Source organism: Desarmillaria tabescens, assembly GCF_030435595.1.
Source record: "Desarmillaria tabescens strain CCBAS 213 chromosome Unknown EV420scaffold_6, whole genome shotgun sequence".
NCBI classification, from domain to species: Eukaryota; Fungi; Basidiomycota; class Agaricomycetes; order Agaricales; family Physalacriaceae; genus Desarmillaria; species Desarmillaria tabescens.
The window spans coordinates 572,243-595,068 of NW_026848305.1; the positions used below are offsets into that span (position 1 = coordinate 572,243).

Here is a 22,826-nt window from a genome sequence, read left to right on the forward strand (position 1 = left end):
CGGCCTCGTTTAAACGGCGTGTTGCAAGCAATTCATTAGCAAATGGTAAACATGCTTTAGCAGCGACAAAAATGTGATGTTGTGTATGAGAGCTGATGTAATGAGCACCAGAGCCCAGCTAGCTTGCAAAAAAAACATATACAATGATACATGCTCACCCGAAACACAGAAATAAAGCGACACGCCCACTACATTCCCCGCCCTCGTCCTCTCCCTCCACGCATAGGTGCTCCACGACCACGACCTGGAAGAGTATGGTGAGCAAGGGCAAGGTATCACACAAAGGCATAACAATACCTCTGACAGGTGCTCCACGTCCTACCAGGGAGGATTTAGCCGGTTACTATGGTGCAAGAACAAGAACAAGAACATACCACCTCTGCCACCAATGTGCCCTCCCCTTGAATTGCTCCTGCCTGCCTCTCTCGCTCTGTTCTGCTCATCCTTCACAACGTCCAACAGGTTCTCCGGTATGCGAATGTATTTTATCTGCGTCAAAGGCCTAAGTATGCCATCGAGCACAGATGTTGAATCAAACACACAGTACTTCCCCGAATATAACACTCTTTCAACTTCCAGAACCGATCTCCATCGGGATTCGTTTGGTATACCTCCTTGAGCGTAATGTTCATAAAGTTATCGCAATTGACAAGATGCCCGTTGAAAGTTTCGCCGTTTTTCAATTCGACTAACTGCTGTTGGTTAGCAAGGGTTTTCGTGGATGGATGACTAGGGTACGCGCCATAGGCTTGTTCTGCGCGGCATTCAATAGCGAAAGCGGAAGCTAGAGAAAATGTTTGGTGAGATTCTGAACATGTATTTTGGCACTTGGGTCTCACCATCGTGACAAAGTGGAAGAGAGCGACTCTGCGTCTCGACGAGGTGATGAACGCGTCCGGCAAATACGTGCACTGCATTAGGTCAGCTGCGGTAACTTGGCGGCGATAGCCGGTGGCGGGTCGTCCCTCACTGTTCGCCGTTGCAAACTTTTCCGAGTTGACCAACAAAAAAAGCTTTGCTCAATTCGCTCTATGTCTTGTGGAATTGCATATGGATTGCATTGCGCCTCAGACAATAATCGCTGCTCATGACAAACCCACTCAGTCTGGTCATGCCTGATTTAAAGAATTTTCATTTAGTCATCGAACAGTTCCTGGCAGACTTGGGCAGCTCAGTATTGCGCTGTTTCCTACTGTTTTCACCAGCAATCTAGGTGTTATGATACCCCGACGCTTCTGACCTCACAAATTGTCCCAAGATGACCGTAACAAGTTGGTCGTTATGATTTGTTGTGGCAGAGAGCACTCTGAGGAAAGGAATTGTTAATCTAGGTTCGTCATTTTGTGCATGCGACATTGCGGTGGCTCATCGGCATTGCTGTTCAAGATTGGAAGAACCAAGATGGACGATCATCTTCCAATTGCACGCGCCAGTGGAGTGTCGAAAACCCTAAATTCAAGTTTAGTAACCCGTATTCTCCGATACGAAGATTGGACCCTGCAGCATCCTGATTCAGGTCACTGAAGGAATACTCTTTTCGAGGATCCAATTGAAGACTTGCGCCACGCCTTCAGAATCTTTTACGTTTTTTCTTCTTCAACTCCTCTGAGCAGCGCTTCGGAAAAGCAGCCCCGGACGCTTCTGGACATCATCCACCGCTCTTTGTCCATGAATGCAACGTCTTTTAAAAGCAGGGTCGTGCCATCTATACGCTTAACGTTCGGCCTGGCTACAACCATGTATCTCTTCAAAATTCTATGCACCCTTCTCTTTGGCGTAGTTGTCTGCGTTGCGCATCCTAGCATCGTCAAACCGCGCAACGGCACCCGAATTGATCCCGGCCAGCAATTCGACTTTGAATACCAGTCCATCGCAGATTACGACATTTCTGCCTATAACTTCACAGTGTGGCTCTTCACTTCGCGTCCTTCATTGTTCCACGCTACCGAGGACTTTGCTACTGGGTCATACATGGGCCGTTACTCGATGCGCAATCATCCCGGTTCGTTCTTCAGTACCTTTAATTCGTAGTTTGCTTAAAAGTCTATATGTAGGAAATGATTATCCGCACAACCTTCCTCCACCTTACCTGACAATGCCCAACTTTGAAGATCTTCCTGTGGGCTTCGGTGTTGGAGAGCCATGCGAGGATAGGAAGATTTATTTGGCGGTAATAGAAGAGTACGCCACTGGCGAGGTAGGCTTGTTCCCCCAGCAGTTTTCCGTTGTTTATCTGGGATCTTTCAGGCTGCCGTGGGTTTAAGAATGAGCTTGTCGATGAACCATATCATCTACAACGCGACAACGCGATTCCGAGACTTGCTTCAATGATTTGACCGTCTAACAGAAATGGCCCCTTGGAGGAGGGCAACAATGATTCCATTGCTACTTTTCCTTCCAACGGTCAATGATTGTATACTGAGCCAATTAATCGCTTGAAATTTCGTATCACGTAGTATTAGTATCACAGCGATAAATTTCACGATTGCGAAGGCAGCGAGTACAATTGTTTCTAAGAATATGTACTTTGCCAGATCGATGAAAATTACCTCCTCGGAACTCAGTTGTAAGTTCCCCTTGTATACTTTAAAGGACATCATGGAGCCGAAAGATCTCGTAGAATTATGTAACATTCTTCGAACCAAACGCCCGATGAATGTTAATCTTGAAGATTGAATGTATAGGGTTGGAACAGGCCTGGGTTGAAGCCGGTGCCACCTCGGCCCGATAATCAGTACTTACCTGCCGCGATCGGCAGTCGCTGCGGCTGTGGGTTGGCCGTCAACGTGCTCTGCTTCACTATCGAGTGAACAAACAGCTGTGAGTTCTTGTTTTTGATGGTATTTCTTGGTTTAGTCTCACGCTTCCATATCCAAGTCCGAATCTAGCAAAATGTCACAGGCCAGTGCTGAGGACAGCCTGAGTGATTGGGTACCCTGTACAAGCTGTTCATGCCCCAATCACCGCACCCCTTCATTCGACATCCTGGATGAAGATGTACTATCATACGAGGGCGATTTTACGCGTCTTACACACTCAAATGAGCCACCTGCTCCAGGAGAGGCACATGCTTTGCAATCCATGCTTTCAAAGGCAGAGAAACGGATCGCTCTACTGGAAAGTCATATACAGCAATTAGATGAGATGACCGAGCGTCAAAGGGCTGTCAGGGAATCGATGGCAGAGGAATGCCAGCGAATGCGCGACCTGGTTCGAGTCAGACGGGGACCTCTGAGCGCTATTCGACGCCTGCCTGCTGAAGTCCTTACTGAAATATTTCGCCATACCATCGAAATAACACCTCCAAAACGCTGGATCTCCGCGAACGACTCAAGCCACTGGGAATTTCAGCATAAGGAGAGCCCTCTTTGGAGCATTGAGCTGGTATCAAAACGGTGGAGAGACGCGTTGCTTTCGCATGGGAAGCTTTGGTCGAACATTATCATACAAGATGTCTCAAATTTCAAGAGCAGGACGCCTCGAGAACTCACTCGGTTCGCTCTGCATCTGCAGCGTTCGCGCCAATACCCCCTCTCCCTCTCCCTTCATTGCCCCGGAGATGCCGAAGATGAAGATTCCATTCCAGGCGAGCTGTTTGCTTTCCTGGTTATGGCATCTCACAGGGTTGAGACCCTTCATCTCTACCTTCGGCCATCCATGTTGGCGTCTTTCGAGCCACTTCATTCAGCCTTCCGATCATTGCGCACACTCATCGTGTTACCAAACGAGTTCACAGACTACCCACGACTGGAAGCCTTCCAACATACCAAAAACCTTCGACACGTTGAACTTTGGGACGTAGAAATGCCTCTCGACGAGTTCTCATTGCCATGGAACCAGATCACTGTATACAAGAACGTCAATTGGGGCATCGGGAGACAATTTGGACCACCATATGAAGACACCATTCTCCTCCTCAGCAAGATGTCTAACATTGTCGAATTTGAGATAGCCTATCTCTGTGATTTTTGTCGCAGAGGGACGCCCGGTCCTAGCGTGCCTCTGCCAGTGACTTGTTCACAACTATCCTCTCTGAAATTGTTCGTCGCAAAGACATCTGCGAGCATAGTATTAGACGTACTGCTCAACGATCTTGTTCTCCCGTCCCTTTCGTCTTTGGACATCGATTGTCAGGAAACAGAAATTAACGCATACAACGAGGGAGAGCAGCTGTTTCCTGCGGTACTGGGACTACTGTGTAGATCTCGCTGCTCTCTGCAGGAACTATGGTTCAAGCATGCACAGGTGGATGCAAATGACCTTCTGGAAGTTTTTCGGATTTCGCCCTCTCTCTCATGTCTCGAGTTTGTTAACGTTGGCCAGGACGCCATCACTGATGACATTCTTGAACGTCTCACACTGTCTTCTGACTCGGAATCGCAGTCGGACACAGAATCTGGGTGTTCCAAGGGGACTGGGGAAAAGGAGCAAGGGGAGAAAGAGGAGCCCGAGATCCTTGTTCCGTGTCTGAGCACTTTTCATCTAGTAACGGACGCATCTTTCGAAAACGATACGTTTGTCCAGATGGTCTTATCTCGTTGGAGTACTTCTGCTGTTGAGAATGGTGACAGCGCAAGTTGCCTTCAGTCGGTAAAACTTGGATGGGTTGGATGGGATCCAGGGTATGATCCTGAAGATGTAACCGAAATTCTTTCGTGTTTGGAGCCGTACCGTCCTGAGGGGTGTCAACTAAAGGTGTACTTTGGCTCCTCGGACGAGCTTCTTCAGGAGTATGTCCGGGATGAGTGGATGTAGCTGGGTACAGACCGATAATAGACATGCATTACTTTCAGTTACCGTGGGATCTAAATCGTCGACTTGTGGCTAGATGGCTTCATTTGCTCGTCGCACTGCGACCAATTTGGGTAAAATAAGTGTTCATCAATACAGTATTACGGTATACCACACGCGCTTATCAACAGTCCATTGGTATAACAGATATTCTACAATGTGAGAAACGCAGAAACATAGTTCGTCCGAAAATCGTCAATTGTGACTAGTCAGAGACCAGTCATCGAGAGCTACTCCGCTAGGAGTCTTGAACTGGGTACCATCATTCCACTGAGGGTTAAACAACACTTGTATGTTTTGCGTCCCGGCGTTCAGCGCTATGATAAGGACGGTGATCCCAGGGTTTTCCTGGTCCGGTGCAGGAGGTGTGGGGTCCGTGTCAAATCGTTTCGCCTCCGAAGTAGTGAAAGTAGCTCCGCTAGGGCTGAGAATGGAAACCTCCATAGTTTTACCGTCACGAACGAGAGTTGCAGATGCGCCATTAGTAGTTACAGTCGCGTTGGTATGCATGCGCCATTGAATGCCAGCAGTCGAGGTGATTTCGTCCTGGATGAGAACTTGTTTTCTTTGGTTCAGCATCCGTACACCGCGTTTGACAGAAGAACTGCATAAAAGGTTAAGTGGAATGGAGTACAATAACAGTGCCACTTACGCATCATTGTAGGCACTGCTGATGTCAGCCACCCAGAAAGCTGTCGAACCATCCTCCAGCGAAATGACCGTACTTGAACCTTGCTTGGTACCAGTCGTTCCATTCCTAGTAATGGTTGGTTTAGCAGTGACGAGCTGATTAGCTTGGTTGATCAAAATAGTGTTCTGCCCCTCGGTCATCTTCCTGTAGTACTTCCATCGGTCGCTGTTTTGAGAGTCGTTGCTGAAGTAGTTGGGAGCTAGGTAATCGCCAGAACCCAACTCTCCAGCCCACCGTGTGCCGAGGGCATCAATAACGAAATCGCCGACGTCAAGATCGTTGTGTGTCTGATGACCTTGGTTTAAACCTGCCTTCATGGCTACGTATAACGCATTGATATCCGTCCAGCTGCTCCTCATAGCGACCCACTGATCCAGCTCGTTGCCGAAAAACGAATCCAACTCCTTCCCATCCCAGAAAGCACCTGCACTAGCAGGATCGTACCAGAACATAGACCATGGCTCAGCGGCATCGTGCTGCTCGCGCTGGAAGAGCATATATGATGACTCGTTGTAGTGTGAACCATAGAAGATGATGGAGTTGGCGGTAGAGGAGAACTTGTTCGGACCGTGGTCGCCCCAGTCGAAGAGGGAGGTGGGGCCGAAGACGTGCATATGGAAGTTGCCCGTTCTGAAGAAATCGGCATTGGAAGATAGTAGGCCATAGTCTGAGCCCGTCGCTGTGAGAAGGGATGAAGCCATCTCAGCATGACCCGTAGTTCCGAAGTACCAGTAGTTGGGTGTCTCGGCCCATGTTCCATCATCAGACACGCCTTGGGCACAATTCTGTACGGCGTTGGGGATAGTGAGACCCAAAAGGGTATTGGCATATCCTTCCGTATCGTCGCCAAGGATTGCGAGTGACGCCAATGTCAAACCAGCGTTACAGACACAATTCCAATTGCCGTCAACATTGTCCTTCCACCAACCGTAGGCTACGGTGGCATCATTGAATGCCGCAACACCCAAAGACAGTCCGTACGTGTTCACCGTAGACCTAATCTGGGCCTTTTGGTCATCGGTCCAGACGTTATATAGCCAGTCATAGGCTATTCCGAAAGCAGAACAAAACTCGGCGACATCAAGGAAATGACCCGAATTCCAGCGGTCTGTATCTGGTCCAAAGGCCGTTGTTCCGTTTCCAGCGGCGTTCTAACAATCCATGATAAGCTGGAGAATAATAAAATGCTATGATAGAAAACGGACCTGGAGTTCCAGCCAACAACGATCAGACCACTTGGTGTCATTGGTCATGCGGTAAGCATACGCGAAGGCCTTGATTCTCTCTTTGATTTCTCGCGCATTGTCGAGAATACCACTGGCACCGTCCATATGATAGACAACGGGCGGGAGGGAGTAATAGGCCGTGGCGTTTCCAAAGATAGTTTCGTTCCAGTATTTCAGATATGGGTCATTTTGGATCAGCGTGGGAAGGGCGTTCCACTTGTATGCAGGTGCAATGAGGCGAGGGCGGTCGCTTCGAACAGATGTGGCGCTAGGATTAGAAGGTGCATAGGAATCCTTGGGCCAAGAGTATTTTGGGTCTGTGGTATCAAGGATGGTGGGGGTAGTGAAAGCTGCTGTATTGGTCTACGACCTGTTAGGGTGATATTCGGACCCAAGTTAACAATGAACTTACAGTAGATGGGTAAAGCGGAACCATGTAGTAGCTGTCCGTCGCCGTTGCATAAATTCCGATAGCTTGCTCGGCGCTCGCTGCAGCACTGGGGTCCACCGGAGCATTCCCTCCGGAACTGGCACTGCTGGACGAACTGCTGCCATTGTTATTGTTGTTTTTGGCGGCTCGGCTACCAAGGACACCGCCAAGGACAGCTCCAATGATGACGAGGATAGCAACTGGTACACCAAATTTGATCCAATTGCTGATGCCCTTCTTGGGCGGCGTTACTAGGCCAGCCGCCGAGTCAGATGCATCCTTGTTGGCCATGCTGTTGGCCGAGAAGAGGGCGGAGACGACAAGGAAGGAAAAGAAAAGGACGAAACGAAGGAAGGAGAGTCGTTAGAAGAGAACGAGTTATATGCGGCTTAGGTGAAACAACGTGAGACACCTAGCCTCCACACAGCATCCACACCGTGGGAAAGTGACCATAGACATGGAAAGACAGAACGCAGCAAAGTCGCAGATTCCAAAGGCTTGCTCTCCATGCAAACCAAGAAATCGACGTCATTTTAAAGGGTGAAGCGAGCGATCTACATGAAGAATATTCCGCAGTCGCGTCGTTGAAATATTCTTCCGCGGCACCGGCAATCTTAGTGGCTGTGCAGGACACCCCCACTCTATTCACCGTAGAGCAACATATATGGCTAGCGTCAAATTTGCACTTAGGCTACAGTAAAACTACTAGTACTAGTATGAATTGGTTATTGCTGCCCATCATAATTATAACTATCGAATTCTGTCCAGGACCACCATCTAATAACTCCAACAGCGCTTCCACCATTAAGAGCAGAAGCCTCATCATCTCTACAGACCTGCCCATCTGCTTCGACTGCACCAATCATTCCCTCGGCCAAACCGACCGTGATTTCCTCTTCTTGCGCAATCTCCGCAGATGTCTGGGGCCCATTCAAAGAGAGGAACCCGACTAGACGCGCTGAAAACGACGCGTGGGAAAAAGGGGGTGTATGAAGGACAGTCAACCCTGAATGAAGCTGGCGTGTCTGAATGGTAGGCGTGGTATACACAGGAAGATGGGGCAAAACCTGCAAGAACATCGCCGGGGGTATGAGCGCGACACCTCGAGCACGATTCCAGCCGCCCCACACTTCGTCTAAAGCAATGATGCCCCGGTCTTTCATGATTGTCTGTAGCACCTGTGCAAGTTCTCTCGCCAGCTGGTTGATCCATTCCCGTTCATCCCGCATCATATCAAGAGTAACTGGAGCATTGTCCATCTGCAATCCTAGCTGCGAGAGTGACGACCTGATAAAAGTCGCTTCTTCTGGCTCAGAGGCAGGATTAGCAGCTGTCGATGTGGTCAGTCGTTCATTCAGGTCGGCGGCGAGTCGGACCATGTCCTTGGCTTTCAACATCAAAGCTTCGAGGTCTCGAAGCGCATCTTTCATGTTTGTCTCCTGCCCTTGATTCGAGGTTGCCACTGTTTGAAGAATGCCATCTGTAATGAACACTAATTAGTCGTCCGATACTGTATTACAATGTCCACGTACTGATTCCTGAACCGAATGGTAATGGGTCATCAACAGCGAGCTAAAAGCAAACGTTAGACGTTTCCGCGAACAGCAAGGAACACGCGTACCCTCCATGCCTTTGTCTTCAAGCACGACTTGAGATTGGAGTAGAATGCCTTATCGCCGCCTTTGCGGAAACTTAGCTTAATCAAAGAGATTTCGGGTGCCAAGGGAACAGGTAGCTCAGCCGTGCATATCTCGCACGTCGTGTTAGAAGGGCTATTTAGGAATGTGCAAGCAGGGCATGCGACGGCGTCTGACGCTGCAGGAATCGGAGTAGATGGCATAGACGGAGATTCGCGTCGCACGCCACAAAGAGTGCATACACGAGATGCTGTTGGACTGGTTCCAGGAGGGTTGCGATTGCCACAGACATGGCATTCCCAAACTTCGGGTTCAGGCGCACCGGGCAATGTCTGGGAGGTCAAATGGAGGGTCACTTTGGACGACGAGGTGAATAGACCAGCATAATATTCTGTTTGCACAACGTATGAGAGATCCAAAGCAAAGGAATTGAGGCGGGTGTCCGTAAAGAATAAACGGTGCGACGAGACGTGAACAGTGCCAGATTGGTGATTCGGAGATTTCTGCTGCCTGGCAGATAGTCAGATGAGATATTACTATCAGAAAGGGAGCACGCACCCATCGTATATGCCTACACCGCTCTGTGAAGAGAAGAGGCGTTCATCAGTGTAGAGCAAAGCAGGAACAGGGATGGTAGAATCGATGGATTTCGTGTATCGCTTGAGTGCCATGAGAAACGAGGTTTAGGTGAAAGCATTATAATAATCTGACATCAGCTAGTGGATCTTCTATTGAAGGAATGGCAGAAGAACTCACCTACCAGTTTACTGGGTCATCTTCTGGTAACGGTTGTTGGTAGAGAAGGGGCTGTCACATCTTAGTCACTTACTTCCACCATTCTCGCAATATTCCTCTAATTCCTCCGTCTTCCCCGTGGATGGTCTTTAAAGCCCTTCTAACGGACTACAACTCTTATTGGAGCCATTCTTGTTCGCAGCCATGGACGTCGTGAAAGCGGTCGAGACATACATCACGAAATTGGTTTCCGAGCCATCCGCAATGAAGGTCCTACTACTGGACTCGCATACGGTGCGTTTCCTTGATAATGCGACTGTATAATTGTCTTATGAATGTACATGAAGACTCCAATAGTATCTCTCGCTTCAACGCAGTCAATTCTACTTTCTCATCAAGTCTACCTCACTGACCGCATAGACAACAAGAAACGGGACCGCATGCCTCACATGAAATGCGTTTGCTTCCTTCAGGCTACAGAAGAGAGTTTAGAGGCCCTACAAGTGGAATTGCGTGGACCCAAGTATTCCGAGTACTACTTGTGTCAGTCGGTGAATCTCTAGCTGTTTCATAGCATACTAAGGATTTGCTCTCATGTATTATATGCAGACTTCACCAATATCCTGAGCAAATCTGTTATAGAGCTTCTTGCGGAGGTAGACGAATATGAAGTTGTTCGGGAGGTCCAGGTAACGTCACCAACTATTCCCATCTCATGTTCCAGACTAACGCTTTGCGAAGGAATACTTTGCAGACTACGCACCACTATTGCCATCTCTATTCTCGTTAAACCATACACCGTCACCATCTAAACCACTGTATGGGTCTACACCGAATTCATGGCATCCCGACGCGCTAGAACGCTCTGTGCAAGGGATGTTGGCCATCTTACTTAGCCTCAGGAAGAAGCCAGTAATACGATACGAGAAAATGAGTGGGATGGCAAAAAAGCTGGCTGTCGAGATACAGGTAACCTAATTTCTACCAGCATGACACGTTTCACCTAATTATTCTGCGCAGCATCGAATACAATCAGAATCAACTCTCTTCGATTTCCGTCTCACTCAAGTTCCGCCACTACTATTAATTCTTGACCGCCGAAATGACCCTGTTACTCCACTGCTCTCACAATGGACTTACCAAGGAATGGTCCATGAATTACTTGGTACCCAGAATGGTCGAGTGAACCTGAGCATGGTTCCTGACATTCGACCGGAGCTCTCTGTGAGTCGAGTGGTTTTCGTGATATACGGAAGTTAAATTCTGCGTTAGGAAATAACTCTCACCACATCGACGGACCCGTTCTTTCAAGCCCACTATCTTGCAACCTTTGGCGATCTAGGATCATCTCTCAAGAATTATGTCCAGTCATATCAGTCTCGATCCATGGCTCAGTCTCCCTCGTCTATCAACTCAATCGCAGATATGAAACGCTTTGTTGAAGAGTATCCGGAATTTCGGAAGCTGGGAGGTAACGTCAGCAAGCACGTCGCCTTGGTTGGCGAACTGAGTCGACTGGTCGGCCGAGACAAACTTTTAGAAGTTGGAGAAATTGAACAGGGTCTTGCAACAAGCGCCGGATCCGATTTCAAGGTAACCGTTATTCTACTATCCCCAGCTCTCATATTCACATTCATAGAGCGTACACGATCTGATCACGAATAAAGGTATACCTCCGTGGAACAAGCTCCGTTTAGTTATCCTCTATGCCCTACGATATCAGAAGACCCAAACAGCAAATATTGCTAATCTCATCAATCTTTTACTTGCAAATGGCGTTTCTCGAGAGGAAGCTAGAGTAAGTGGGCAGAAATTCAATGTTGAGTATACGCTGACCATCTTGGTAGCTTGTTTATGTGTTTTTGAACATTGCAGGAGCGGATCAACGCCAAGATGACCTTTTTTCAACCGAGTCACTCCTTGCCAAAGGACGATCGGCATTGAAGGGTCTGAAGGTAAGCTTCTGCCTCGTCGTTCTAATGGAGCAAGCCATTCATATCATCACAAGGGCGTCGAAAACGTGTACACTCAACATACACCTCATCTTTCCGAAACTCTGGAGAATGTGTTCAAGGGTCGACTAAAGGAGACAAGTTATCCTTTCCTCGACAATCCAGGGCCTAATGCATCTCTTCAAAGGTATATATGAACGCCGATGTTTTATTGCACATTTTATTGACGCATCGTAGACCGCAGGATATTATAATATTCATCATCGGGGGTGCCACCTACGAAGAAGCACGCACAGTGACACTTCTTAATCAACAGCTTTCCGCACCGTCTGGTGGTATGGGAACATCCGGAGCAGGCATAAGACTACTCCTCGGTGGGACCTGCGTTCACAATTCGTCGACGTAAGTAGTCATTTTTCTGTTTATATCATCTCAAGTTGAGCTGGATCGGCAGGTATCTGGAGATGATAAAATCCGCTGCCGAGTCATTCCCAGCATCTGTATATGAACCTCCGCCAGAATCCGCATCAAACGCTCCAGCACTGAACTTGAATCTGGGAGGTGTGAACGTCAGCTTGGGCGGACCTGCGGGGAGTGGCGTGTATCGGACGAGCGGCGAGGGCGTGGGATTACAGGCGGATGGCATTCGGGACGGTATGATGAATTTGATAGGGAAGGTCAAGCAAGGTGTAGATCGCATTGCTACGCCGCAATAACTTGACGGACGATTCACTTGCTTAACATCGGAATATTGTTTCTCCTTTATAGGGCATTTATTTAAGCTTATACTCCCGATATTTATCAAGGTCTTCGATTACTCTTCTAATGCTCAGTGATCAGCAACCGGTATGACGTGGGAGGAAACGAAGGGAAAAGCACTCGTGTTTTGCTGAGGGATGACAGTCAAAATGATTATTGTTTGATCACTTCCGCAAGCTGTCAATAAAGGGAGTACGAGTTAGGACTACTACGTTCAATAGTAACGTGTCTGAATAGCGACGCGTCCCTGGGTTCCGCCAACTTGGAAGTGAGTGATTTCCTCGAAGATTTTTAGTAGCTGAAGACTAGGCAGCCGCTGGTAGACGACCACATATGTTCTACTGCGTGACAGTAGGTATCTCTCGCGTATTCCTTGGGTAAACTGCGGACCATCTTGTACTGAGCATAAAACCGTCCGGTACACGGATGATGGAAAGTAAGTGACACGTCGCCGATCACGAGACTCGAGTCCTGCTTGACGCACGCCTCAATTTCATCTTGAATTCATATTCCTCTCCCTCTTTTCTTATTTCTCGGTCTTCATCCTGTATCGGTAGCGGTCGTAATGGCGAAAGGGTTGTTTGGCGCCCTCAAGGGCATTGATGCTTTCGGAAAGGTATCGTCTACTATCGCGTCTTCCCTTCGGCGTATGCTTACCGTCCTCGTAGACAACAGACGATGTGAAGGTCAAGACACGCACTGGAGCTTTCTGTAAGTTTCCGGTATACTCAAAGTCGTAATTTCACGAATATAATACGGGCGAACTCTAGTGACACTTCTTTCTGCTGCAATTATTCTGGCCTTCTCAACCATGGAATTCATTGACTATCGGAGAGTTTACACCGACACGTCAATTGTCGTGGATAAGAGCAGAGGAGAGAAGCTTACTGTGAACATGAATGTCACCTTCCCAAGAGTACCTTGCTACCGTATGTGTATTATTCAGTGTTACTGGCTACAGCTGTTCACTCTACATGCAGTGCTCAGCGTGGATGTAATGGATATCAGTGGAGAGACGCAACGCGACCTCTCACACAATATCCTCAAGGTCCGGCTCGACAAAAAGGGCAAACCCATACCCAACTCCTTCAGCGCCGAGCTGAGAAACGACCTCGACAAGATGAACGAACAGACGTCCGGCGATTATTGTGGATCCTGCTACGGCGGTCTCGAGCCTGCGAGCGGGTGCTGCAACACCTGCGAGGAAGTTCGGACGGCATACGTTAACCGAGGCTGGAGTTTCTCAAATCCCGACGCTATTGAGCAGGTAAAAGTGTACTACGGTGGTCGGAGTTATGCGTGTACTGACCCACATACATAGTGTAAATCCGAAGGCTGGGCTGACAAGCTGCGTGAGCAAGCCGATGAAGGGTGCAATGTTTCCGGGCGTATTCGCGTTAACAAAGTTATTGGCAATATCCATCTTTCGCCAGGAAGGTCATTCCAGACTAGTGGGCGCAACGTCTACGACCTAGTCCCATACTTGAAGGATGATGGCAACCGGCATGATTTCTCTCATACGATCCATCAATTCTCCTTCGAAGGTGTGTAAATGAACATCACATCTGGGTGGAAATATGTTCATGCAGGGTATAGGTGATGATGAATACGACATATTCAAAGCCGCGTCCGGACGGGAAATGAAACAAAGATTAGGACTTGTACAAAACCCGCTGGACGGTGCGGTTGGACGGGTACGTTGTCTATGCCATACGTTTTTGACCTAACGCCTCATGGTCATGGACAGACGAACAAAGCCCAATATATGTTCCAATACTTCCTCAAAGTCGTCTCGACACAATTCAGAACTCTGGATGGGAAAACAGTGTGTCACATCCACCCTCCGCTATCTTTACGTCTAACGATCTCAATAATGGCAGATAAATACCCTTCAGTACAGTGCCACGCACTTTGAACGTGACCTTTCAGATGGTGGACAAACCGGCACTCCGCAGGGAGTGCATGTGCAACATGGTGTTACCGGGGTACCTGGTGAGTGTTAACGACCACTTAATGAGCGCAGTGAGTCAATGATACGTCGTTATCCCCTCCCAGGTGCTTTCTTCAACTTCGAGATCTCACCAATACTGGTTGTGCACTCTGACACTCGACAGTCATTTGCACACTTCCTTACATCGTACGTGTCTTCAACCTCGCACTTGTTCTTGGCATTGATCGGGATTTCCAGAACATGTGCTATCGTGGGAGGAGTGCTTACAGTAGCCTCTATCCTTGACAGTGTGCTCTTCGCGACTACCCGCGCTTTGAAAAAGTCGGGTGTCAACCATGCCAATGGAAATGGCGTAGGGTATGGAGGCGGAAAGCTCATGTAAAACTACATCGTCACCAACTATTTAGCAGAATGTATTATTCCTGCATCACCACGGCAGCCGAGAAAAGATGATAATTTACAGATGCTACACGGCTTATTGTATGTCCAGCGAAATAATGATAAGTAATATACACATAGACATAACCCGTTTCATGACTTCTTTCCCGTCGCCTTCGGTCGAGCGGTTGCAGTCGAAATCCTACGTTTTTTAGGAGGAGACGCAGGTGGGGCGGGTGTTGGAGGTGGCCGCTTGTGGGATGGCAGTTTGTCTAGATCGTCATTGTCCTGATACAATTTATAAGTCTATGAAGCAAAAAGTAAATGACAGCTTACATCAGGTCCAATCATCAGTTCATCTTCCTCCTCATCGTCTTCCTCATCTCCACCAAAGAGATCGCTGTCATCATCCTTCACAGCTCGCAAGGAGGGACGTCGGGGAGGTCGGTAAGACGCGTCTTCTTGTTCGGACAACTCGTCGTCTTCCTCCTCCTGGTCATCCTCACCTGAGTCATCTTCCTGCTTGACATGAAAGACGGCCCTCACTCGTCTTATTACTTTCGAACGGGGCTGCTGAGTTTCCGTCCTTACGGGAGTGCGTGCACCAGTTCGTTTGGATGTTGATGGTTCTGTGAATGGATTTGGAGTCGTGGATGTCTTCAAGACGGTAATCGGGGGCTTTGACTTTATGGTAGGTTTCGCGTGTGTCGAGGGCGGTTTTCGTGCTTTCGTAGTCGCATTTCGAGGAGTCGGAGGGTCACCTTCGGGAGGACTGAGTGGCAACAAGGTGATGTTCTTCACTGAAGCAGAACTTGTTTGCTCGACGGGCGATCCTGAATGGTCGGCATACCGAGAGATGGGCGTTAAAGGTGCCACTGGAGCAGGCTGTTGAGGTGGCTCTGATGAATAGTCGTTAACATACATTCAAGAATTCTCATACCAAAAGTCGTTCTGATACTAGCTCATCAAGCCGTGAGGACAAAGTACACCGCTCCTGTTCGACACGAAGAAAATGTTCTTGCCAGTTTCGCGACTGATCCTTCCACTGTGCGGCCTCGCGTCGTAGTTGGCTGACCGTCTCATTTTGATAAGTGATCTGCACAAAGAAAAAATCAGGCCACTTCCAGTAAAATCCTGACCGACTTACAGTCATTTCTGCCTGCTTGACCTACAAAGAAGGTAAGAGGTAAGCGATGGTACGCCGAAGATTGCAATGACCTGACTTTTTGTTTCCACTCCTGTGTCTCAAGTTCCGCTGCATGAAGAGCCTTCAATGCATCGTCCCGTTCGTTCCTTGCATCTTGGGCAACGTTCTGGGCGCGTTCTAGTTTATCGCTAGTTGATTTTTCGGCTTCTGAGAACTAGAAGAATGTTCATCGTGAGATATCAAAGAGAAGACTGCTTGAAAGCGTACGACTTGGTTTATAGACTTTGATAGTGCTGATATCGAGTCTGCGATAACGGCAACGGATGCCATGTGGGGGAAAGGATATCACTTGTTGGAGGTCCAAGTTCAAGCTGCAACAGCTGTCATTGTGCTGACGTGACCGTCCATGCAGAGTACAAACACGGGTAAATACGGCATTCAAATTCAAATTGAATCAGAAGTAAGAACTCGAAGACATGTGCATTCAAACACTCTTTGAGTGAAATCAAGTCAAAAGTCCCAGGTGACCTAGTGAGGGAAAAGAAACCCTAACAAATCACCAAATTTCCAAAGAATTCTGGTGGTGGCGATGTTGTGGCGACGCCACAGACGCGTTTGGAAATATTCCAACTCCGACAAAATCCATCATCTTTTCCAACATGCTCGCGATGTACAAACAGTCTGTCGCTCTGTTGTCGGCGTCTCGTACCCTTCAGCGGCGGACAATATGTTCCAGCCGTGTACGATACAACAAACAGTCTGATTCTGATCCAACGAAGCCGAATTCCTACAAAGATAAAACAGAAAAAGATATGCTTTACGAGCTTGAATTGGCGGATTTCCGCCCACCGTGGGTCTACACTGGGACCAAGCTCCTCACTTACCTTGTCGTCCCTGGTACGATGGATCCCAGTCTTTACATTGCTCAATGCTCATCGAGACTGTAGCTATAGCCCTCTACGCTATCTTCATCTATGATTTTGGCGATCGAGAACATGTGTTCCAGCCAGTACGTTCCCTGTTGTGTATCCCGATACTACGAGCTGATACCTCCTCACAGCCCCGCCGATGGCTCCTGAAACAGAAAGAGTCCTTTTTCACGCTAACTCCCGAAGAACAAAAGCTAATCAAGTCTGCTGAAAATTCGCCCTTCTCAAAGCCACCACCATCATCATGATCAAGTCTGTTTGTTGTTCATTCTACGAGGAAAATGTATATTCCCATGGTTTTCAAACAACACCCTTCTGCGAGAAGCAGAAGTACAGTAAATACATGATCAGTACAACAAAGAGCTAGACATATCAACGACAGTGGGATATCATGGTACAAGCAAGGTACAAACGACGGAAAACGGGTTAACAAATATGCAGTAATTATAATAAAACCAAAGCGTAGGAAGCCAAAAACACCACCACCACCAATGATAAAAATGAATAAGAAATCCTCGACCGCCCAACCTCATAGATAATCCAACCTCTACATCACCAGATCCGCTGACATACCTCCAAACATGCTTGCCGGTCCTTTTGCTTTCCTCTCCGCCGAATTCAGAGAAGCATTCTCCAGAGCCGCTTGCTTCCTTTGCTGCGTCCTTGCCTTCAATTCGGCTGCCAGTCTCTCGGTCCTCAATTTCTTCTCTTCTGCCTTACGCTTCTTCTCCTCCGCCTTGGCAGCTTTATTCCCGGCACTAACCTTCGCATCGTACTCCTTCACAGGATCCTTCCCTTCCTTCTTCCCCAACAACCTCCCAAGCCCCTTCCTCGTCGACGGCGGCAACTCCGGTATGGGCAATATCGTCCCAATATTCGAATCCACACTCTGGGTCCTCTGCAACCACTCAACATTGGACTTCTGCTTCGGCCATGATCTCGTCGTTTGCTCGCTGCTTCTCTCGCTGGCGTACGAATCCGAGGCGCGTTGAACCCGCGAAGACATCATCGAATCGTTGTCCTCCATTTGGCGCTCCTCGATGAGCGGTAACGAATGGGCTGGGAACTCTGTCAAACTTGGCGTGCGGGGTGACAAGTGCCTCGATGACGAGCTCAGGCTCGAACTTCGCGACGTCAATGATGGCGTATCGCTGCTATAATCGCTCATGGTACCCGTATAAATCGGCCGGGGTCGCCCGTTGGGTAAGTGATACGGTGTGTAGAACCCGCCGGACGTAGGCGGCAAGTACATCCTATCCACCTGTTCGCTCGGTGAGACCACCTCATACTCCGAGTCAGACGATGTCGGTGCGCAGCTTCGCTGAGGGCGGCGGGAGAAGAACAGATCGTCTTCCTCTTCTTCACTCGGATCAGCTTCCTGGGGATGATGCAGCTGCATCGGTAAATGTGGTGTCTCAAGGACAGAATCACTAGCATCGTCGCTGGTTGCTCTGTTATGCGTCGGCCGATTCGGAGGATCCGACAAAGTAGGCATCAAAAGATCTACCGTATCCCTCAAATCCTTGTCTGTACCCATCGACACGACGCTCACTGTACGATCATGCCGCGCTCGTTGCTTCGTAGATAATGGAAGCGTGCCGAGATGATCTTCCGAGGGAGATGATGAATCGACGTCATCACTGTCGGAAAGCGGTGGTGATCGGTGTAGCCGCGAAACATCTGGTCCTGGAATAGAAAAAGAACACATCACAAAATCACTCAAAAACTGCATTATATGAAGCGCTTACTCGAGCTATAATTATTACTACTAGGACCAGGGTCAAGACTCGGGGCAGTTCTCCATTTTGCGTCAGACGTCCCACGAGGTCTAGCATACCTATCAGGACCATGGCCGCCACCATTGGATGGTCCGTCGTGCGATCTCCCATCGGGACCGGGAGGTCGTCCGCCTCCGCCGTGCTCTTTGTCAGATTTGGACTTGGGCCGCTTCTGCGTGTAGGACTGTAGAGCACATGTTAGAAAAGTGACTTCGATTGGCGAATCAAAGACTTACCATAACTGTCTTTAACGCGCTAATGAACATAAAAATTTAACATCTTTGACGAGATCGAAAGATAAGAACTCTTACCGGATCTGCAAACTTCTACAATTGCATAGCGTCGCAACCTCGTACACACCCACACTTGTGGAATTTGAGAGCGCTCGGTGCATAGCATGCCGGACGAGTGTCTCCAGATGCGTGATCTGATAGTTCGTCGCGAGCACTAGCAACTGGCTCAACACCGCAGGAGCCTGCTGCAAAGGTGTGATCAAAGCCAGCGAATAGAAGTACTGCAGTAACGCCAGCGTGATGGGGTACGGCTCCGAAAGATGAAGGGCTCTTGGCGTCAGTCTCGGATCTGCCCTCGGCTCAGCAACACCCGGAAGCTCGGGCTGCGACACATGCATCGGACTCGTCGGTAGCCCCTCCATCGTCGTCAACGCGCTCTCCAACAGCTTCCGTCGCTGATCCTTGAACCATCCCCACCGTTCTTCCAAAATGCGTCGTGAACAAGGTATCTTTCGACCATCCTCGCACACAACTTCGAAATCGGCCATGACGCCCTCCTCCAAGGCACTTAAGCCCAACTCCTGCATCTCCAGGTCGATCCTAAGAGGAGGCGGTTGGTAAATACCAAAGGCCTCCAGATCCACCACTGCAACATGTTCCCAACTCAACAGGCGTCGATTATAATCGTCGACCAAATTGCCATCACGGTTCCCAAAGATGAAAAACTTGTTACTCTCCGCAGACAGGCACCCACGGAACCAAGAGCCGGTCTCCACAGCCTTGCCAGGGTCAATCCGTGCCCAGTGCATCGTGAGGAGATCCAAGACCCATATAGAAAACGACTGGTAGCTATGTGCCAGATACGTCCCCGCAATGATAAGATTCGTACCGAGAATCGCGCCTGTGGGAAACCGCAGCCCAGGAGGAAACGTCGTTCCGCCCATCGCAGGGGACCGGTCTTCAATGTTAAAATCCGAATCAGGAAGAGGTGAAAAGACTTCTAATTCACGCTTCACGTCAGTAAACTACACCCATATGGGATCCGTGAGCGAAAACCGGGACGAAGAGTAAGGGAGGGCTCACATTGTAATTACTGTATAGATAAATGTCAGATGGGTGGTCCTTCGTGGGAGTGGTGGAGTACGGATGGTACACAAGCGATTCCGGTGGTGTGAAGTCATCGTTGGCGGAAGATAATGAAGGGGTAGCGTTCATATTCCCGCTGTTCGTGCGGAACCGCGCAACAGGGGCCGTGGAATTGTATGCCCTGACTTCCTCTTGAGGAAGCCTGACCGTCAAATGGGACGAAACCGCAACACTGCGATACGTCCCACAATGGCGTGGATAATCGCGTCTCTGGACCCAAGTCTTCGCAAGGAGGTCATACACGCACACGTCGTCCAGCCACGTATTAAAAAAGTCCTGGCCCCCGATTATGAAGAGCCTATCGGCTGTTACGGAAGAAAGATGCGCGTATCGCGCGCGGGGGATTAGGGAATCGTTGATGGGGGTAACTGTCTGCGAGGACGGGAGCCAGTGGCCCGTCGTGAGATCGAAGAAGCGGACGTCGTTGAGGACGCAGAGCTCGTCGGGGTTGGGAGAGTCTGGCTGGTTGCTCATCCCACCGAATATAATCAATTGGTTGTTCCCTAGCCAATTAATTATTCCATCAGTGACAGACACGAAACGACAGGGGACATACAAGAATCAGATGAGTGAAAGTACCGTGGTCGAGGAATATCATCCTCGGGATGAGACGGTAGTTTCGCCCATACCAGCGTCTCGAGGTCAAATACGTATAGGTCAGACACCATCCTGCGTTCTGAAACTTGTCGGCCTCCCTATAACTCCGTATTAAGCGCTGAACAGCAGGCAAGGAGGACCACTCGTGCTCACAAAGAGATACATTTTCGACCCCACCACGGTGGTCGAAGCACCCTATAACAAGCCATCAGCTAATCTCCCCTCGCAGTCCCATGATTTCAAGCACGACGCACCACAAGCTTTGCAGGGACATCACCCGTAGTTTTGCGACAAGACGTGGTGAGGTCGTAGATAGAGTGTAGCATCGCGACTCAGCGCCCTACGTCCGTCTCGAAGGGCGGGAGGAAGTAAATGGTTGGGAAGGTAAGGGAAAGGTAGGGGAGGTACTGAGATATCTCCGTCTGAAAAGAGGTGTGTTTTCAAGACGCTGATTTCCCAGATCTGTTCCCAGATCTCGGCATCCCCCATTTGGGCTGCCAACCGTCTGCACGGGATCTCTTTCACTTGCTTGTTTTTTTCCATGGATATTCCATCAATCTAGGATTTAATTCTGAATGGTGTATCCAATGCCCCAGGTTTATCCGTGTCGTCCCTTCTGTCATGTAAATAAATTGCTCTGAAAAGAATACATGTGAATTACGACGTTCGTACATATGTTACCACGATCAGCTAATGCGCACGCACGATCTTATCGTCATTGGCAACGCCAGTAAACCTAAAATGTATTTTAGACCCAGACCGTAAGGAAGTAAAGGGTCCCTGCTGAGTGAGGTACACGTTCAACGTGAAATCGCCGCACATGTTATGAAAGTGGGAACTACGCTGCGCGCTTCGGCCGATCCTACAGCCGCTCGTAACTGATATCCGGCATTCTAGCTCTGCCAATAAGATCTGTCCTGTCCACCCTTTTTATCAATCAGAAAGCCCGGCAGACGTAGATCGAATATAGATGTACACGTATTATCGACTTTTCTAGTCTTCCATAAGGATCATATGTACATGCAAAATTTCGAATGATGCAGATGCACCATCCGGCCTATATACACAAAATGAAGCGGGAAGATCGAACTTTGCGCTTATCCTATCGGGATTTGAAAAGCCATTACATATACAAGGTACTTACCAGCATGCTGAACTATTTGAGGACGCTCCCAGCAAGGGCGAAAGGATCATTTTCTAGGGGCACGGTGATTTGGGAAGCATGGAGGTAAGGGTCAAGGGGCATTGATTCGCCCCCTGCCACGACAGTCGTCCATATCATCCGTACGTGATGACGGGCGAGAATCAGGTCATAGAAATTACGACGCCGGAGAAGGAGGATCAAGCTAAGGCTTCTAGCCTGAGTGCAATATACAGCCGTAAGCATGACAGTGACTTGATGAACAAACGCGTCTGTCTGTCTGGCAAGGCGAGACTACTCAGAAGTGTAATTGATTCTGAAAACCGGAACGGAACAGTTCACAGGTACAGATAGATGCCGCAGAGCAGTAACAAGTAGGTAAATCCGCCCAGTCGATTGTTACTTCAAAGGCACCCGAGAGCACTTTCGTTGGGGGGAGTCGATCAGCTTCAATGACACCGAAACAGAATAGAGCGCAGAGCAAGGGCTAGAAGGATCAATCCTAACGACACCTGTCTCTCACTGATGAGATGAAGTGGCTGCGCACAACTTCGGGATCGAGGATCGCCGTCAATAAAATCGCCTACCGGGGACTCCAGACCATGAAAACGGGTCAATAAATCAATTAACGGAGGAGTATTTTCAGCGACTGACGTCGAGGGTCCGGTGAGGTATGATGACCACCCGAAACAGTAGGAGGTACCCGCCCTAGGGAGGGGGGAGCAAACAGAGTCTGCGACTCTCGGCGCCGTAGTCGCAATTTCCGAAGTAACTGAGGAGAACGTCGGACAAATCTCGTGGGTCTCCCGAAGATTCCAGGAGAGAGCATCAAGGACCTGACTCCTGGTTAAATTTTCCATCGAGAGCGGGCCGCAGCGGGGCCGCCTTGGCTGTTGGTATCATCATCATCATCATCATAGACTCGAGTTGAACAAAACCACACGCCGCCGCTTCTTCTGTTTGACGCTTGGGTAAGAATACGTTAGGGGAGACGCAGGAAACCCGAACTGCCACGCGTGAAAGGTTTAGCAAGAATAACTGTTTCAGAAAGTAAGATGGCATTGCAATGGAAATGTCGGCAGAGAGGCATGTCCAGATTTCGAAAAAGGTAAAGGCTGAGGAAGAGTTTGCCAGTTGCGTAATAATGGCGGACTCGGAGATGATGGTGGACTCGAATGATGGGAGGGGCTGCATTTGTGCAAGCAAATTCATTCGAAAGCAAGGCAGTTGCAAATGAACTTGAAATAGAGGCAGTCTGAAGGTCTTCATCTATTGAACGGCTAGGGCTTATCATCGTAGTCCGAA

General features: G+C 48.9%; 9 protein-coding genes across 9 annotated transcripts; 4 read left to right on the forward strand and 5 right to left on the reverse strand.

Moving 5' to 3' along the window:
• Window position 1: 1 nt before the first annotated feature.
• Window positions 2-976, reverse strand: EV420DRAFT_1516185 (uncharacterized protein). The gene is made up of 6 exons (XM_060471927.1): window positions 840-976; window positions 743-784; window positions 543-692; window positions 375-489; window positions 298-318; window positions 2-244 (listed from the first exon to the last, which is right to left on the reverse strand). The coding sequence occupies exons 1-6, from the start codon at window positions 915-917 to the stop codon at window positions 189-191; spliced, it is 462 nt and encodes a 153-aa protein (XP_060335512.1). The 5' UTR covers window positions 918-976; the 3' UTR covers window positions 2-188.
• A 305-nt stretch (window positions 977-1,281) lies between these two features.
• Window positions 1,282-2,595, forward strand: EV420DRAFT_1039763 (uncharacterized protein). Its single transcript, XM_060465483.1, has 4 exons — window positions 1,282-1,331; window positions 1,387-2,002; window positions 2,055-2,197; window positions 2,248-2,595. The coding sequence occupies exons 2-4, from the start codon at window positions 1,669-1,671 to the stop codon at window positions 2,329-2,331; spliced, it is 561 nt and encodes a 186-aa protein (XP_060335513.1). The 5' UTR covers window positions 1,282-1,331; window positions 1,387-1,668; the 3' UTR covers window positions 2,332-2,595.
• A 5-nt stretch (window positions 2,596-2,600) lies between these two features.
• EV420DRAFT_1039833 (uncharacterized protein) lies at window positions 2,601-4,931 on the forward strand. Its single transcript, XM_060465485.1, has one exon. It carries the CDS (start codon window positions 2,893-2,895, stop codon window positions 4,753-4,755), a length of 1,863 nt encoding a protein of 620 aa, XP_060335514.1. The 5' UTR covers window positions 2,601-2,892; the 3' UTR covers window positions 4,756-4,931.
• On the reverse strand, window positions 4,871-7,780 carry EV420DRAFT_1039797 (chondroitin AC/alginate lyase). Its single transcript, XM_060465484.1, has 4 exons — window positions 7,121-7,780; window positions 6,688-7,071; window positions 5,444-6,633; window positions 4,871-5,395 (listed from the first exon to the last, which is right to left on the reverse strand). The coding sequence occupies exons 1-4, from the start codon at window positions 7,427-7,429 to the stop codon at window positions 4,987-4,989; spliced, it is 2,292 nt and encodes a 763-aa protein (XP_060335515.1). The 5' UTR covers window positions 7,430-7,780; the 3' UTR covers window positions 4,871-4,986.
• A 3-nt stretch (window positions 7,781-7,783) lies between these two features.
• EV420DRAFT_1516195 (EAP30/Vps36 family-domain-containing protein) lies at window positions 7,784-9,582 on the reverse strand. The gene is made up of 5 exons (XM_060471928.1): window positions 9,533-9,582; window positions 9,334-9,470; window positions 8,760-9,285; window positions 8,671-8,710; window positions 7,784-8,618 (listed from the first exon to the last, which is right to left on the reverse strand). Exons 2-5 carry the CDS (start codon window positions 9,444-9,446, stop codon window positions 7,864-7,866), a joined length of 1,434 nt encoding a protein of 477 aa, XP_060335516.1. The 5' UTR covers window positions 9,447-9,470; window positions 9,533-9,582; the 3' UTR covers window positions 7,784-7,863.
• A 132-nt stretch (window positions 9,583-9,714) lies between these two features.
• EV420DRAFT_1618284 (Sec1-like protein) lies at window positions 9,715-14,554 on the forward strand (the record flags this gene model as incomplete). The annotated part of the gene is made up of 20 exons (XM_060475321.1): window positions 9,715-9,804; window positions 9,858-10,053; window positions 10,120-10,199; window positions 10,252-10,479; window positions 10,531-10,734; window positions 10,783-11,103; window positions 11,150-11,308; window positions 11,358-11,465; window positions 11,519-11,649; window positions 11,700-11,864; window positions 11,917-12,031; window positions 12,890-12,932; window positions 12,992-13,150; window positions 13,202-13,488; window positions 13,543-13,765; window positions 13,818-13,915; window positions 13,969-14,046; window positions 14,102-14,213; window positions 14,277-14,358; window positions 14,410-14,554. 20 exons carry the CDS (start codon window positions 9,715-9,717, stop codon window positions 14,552-14,554), a joined length of 3,024 nt encoding a protein of 1,007 aa, XP_060335517.1.
• A 149-nt stretch (window positions 14,555-14,703) lies between these two features.
• On the reverse strand, window positions 14,704-16,027 carry EV420DRAFT_1637962 (uncharacterized protein; the record flags this gene model as incomplete). Its single annotated transcript, XM_060476775.1, has 6 exons — window positions 14,704-14,838; window positions 14,887-15,435; window positions 15,491-15,646; window positions 15,698-15,718; window positions 15,774-15,911; window positions 15,965-16,027. The coding sequence occupies 6 exons, from the start codon at window positions 16,025-16,027 to the stop codon at window positions 14,704-14,706; spliced, it is 1,062 nt and encodes a 353-aa protein (XP_060335518.1).
• A 329-nt stretch (window positions 16,028-16,356) lies between these two features.
• On the forward strand, window positions 16,357-16,874 carry EV420DRAFT_1637963 (uncharacterized protein; the record flags this gene model as incomplete). The annotated part of the gene is made up of 3 exons (XM_060476776.1): window positions 16,357-16,594; window positions 16,645-16,706; window positions 16,758-16,874. 3 exons carry the CDS (start codon window positions 16,357-16,359, stop codon window positions 16,872-16,874), a joined length of 417 nt encoding a protein of 138 aa, XP_060335519.1.
• Window positions 16,875-18,357: 1,483 nt separating this feature from the next.
• Window positions 18,358-20,706, reverse strand: EV420DRAFT_1263439 (uncharacterized protein; the record flags this gene model as incomplete). The annotated part of the gene is made up of 7 exons (XM_060467171.1): window positions 18,358-18,588; window positions 18,641-18,659; window positions 18,716-19,662; window positions 19,721-20,286; window positions 20,340-20,478; window positions 20,534-20,575; window positions 20,635-20,706. The coding sequence occupies 7 exons, from the start codon at window positions 20,704-20,706 to the stop codon at window positions 18,358-18,360; spliced, it is 2,016 nt and encodes a 671-aa protein (XP_060335520.1).
• Between the last annotated feature and the right edge of the window lie 2,120 nt (window positions 20,707-22,826).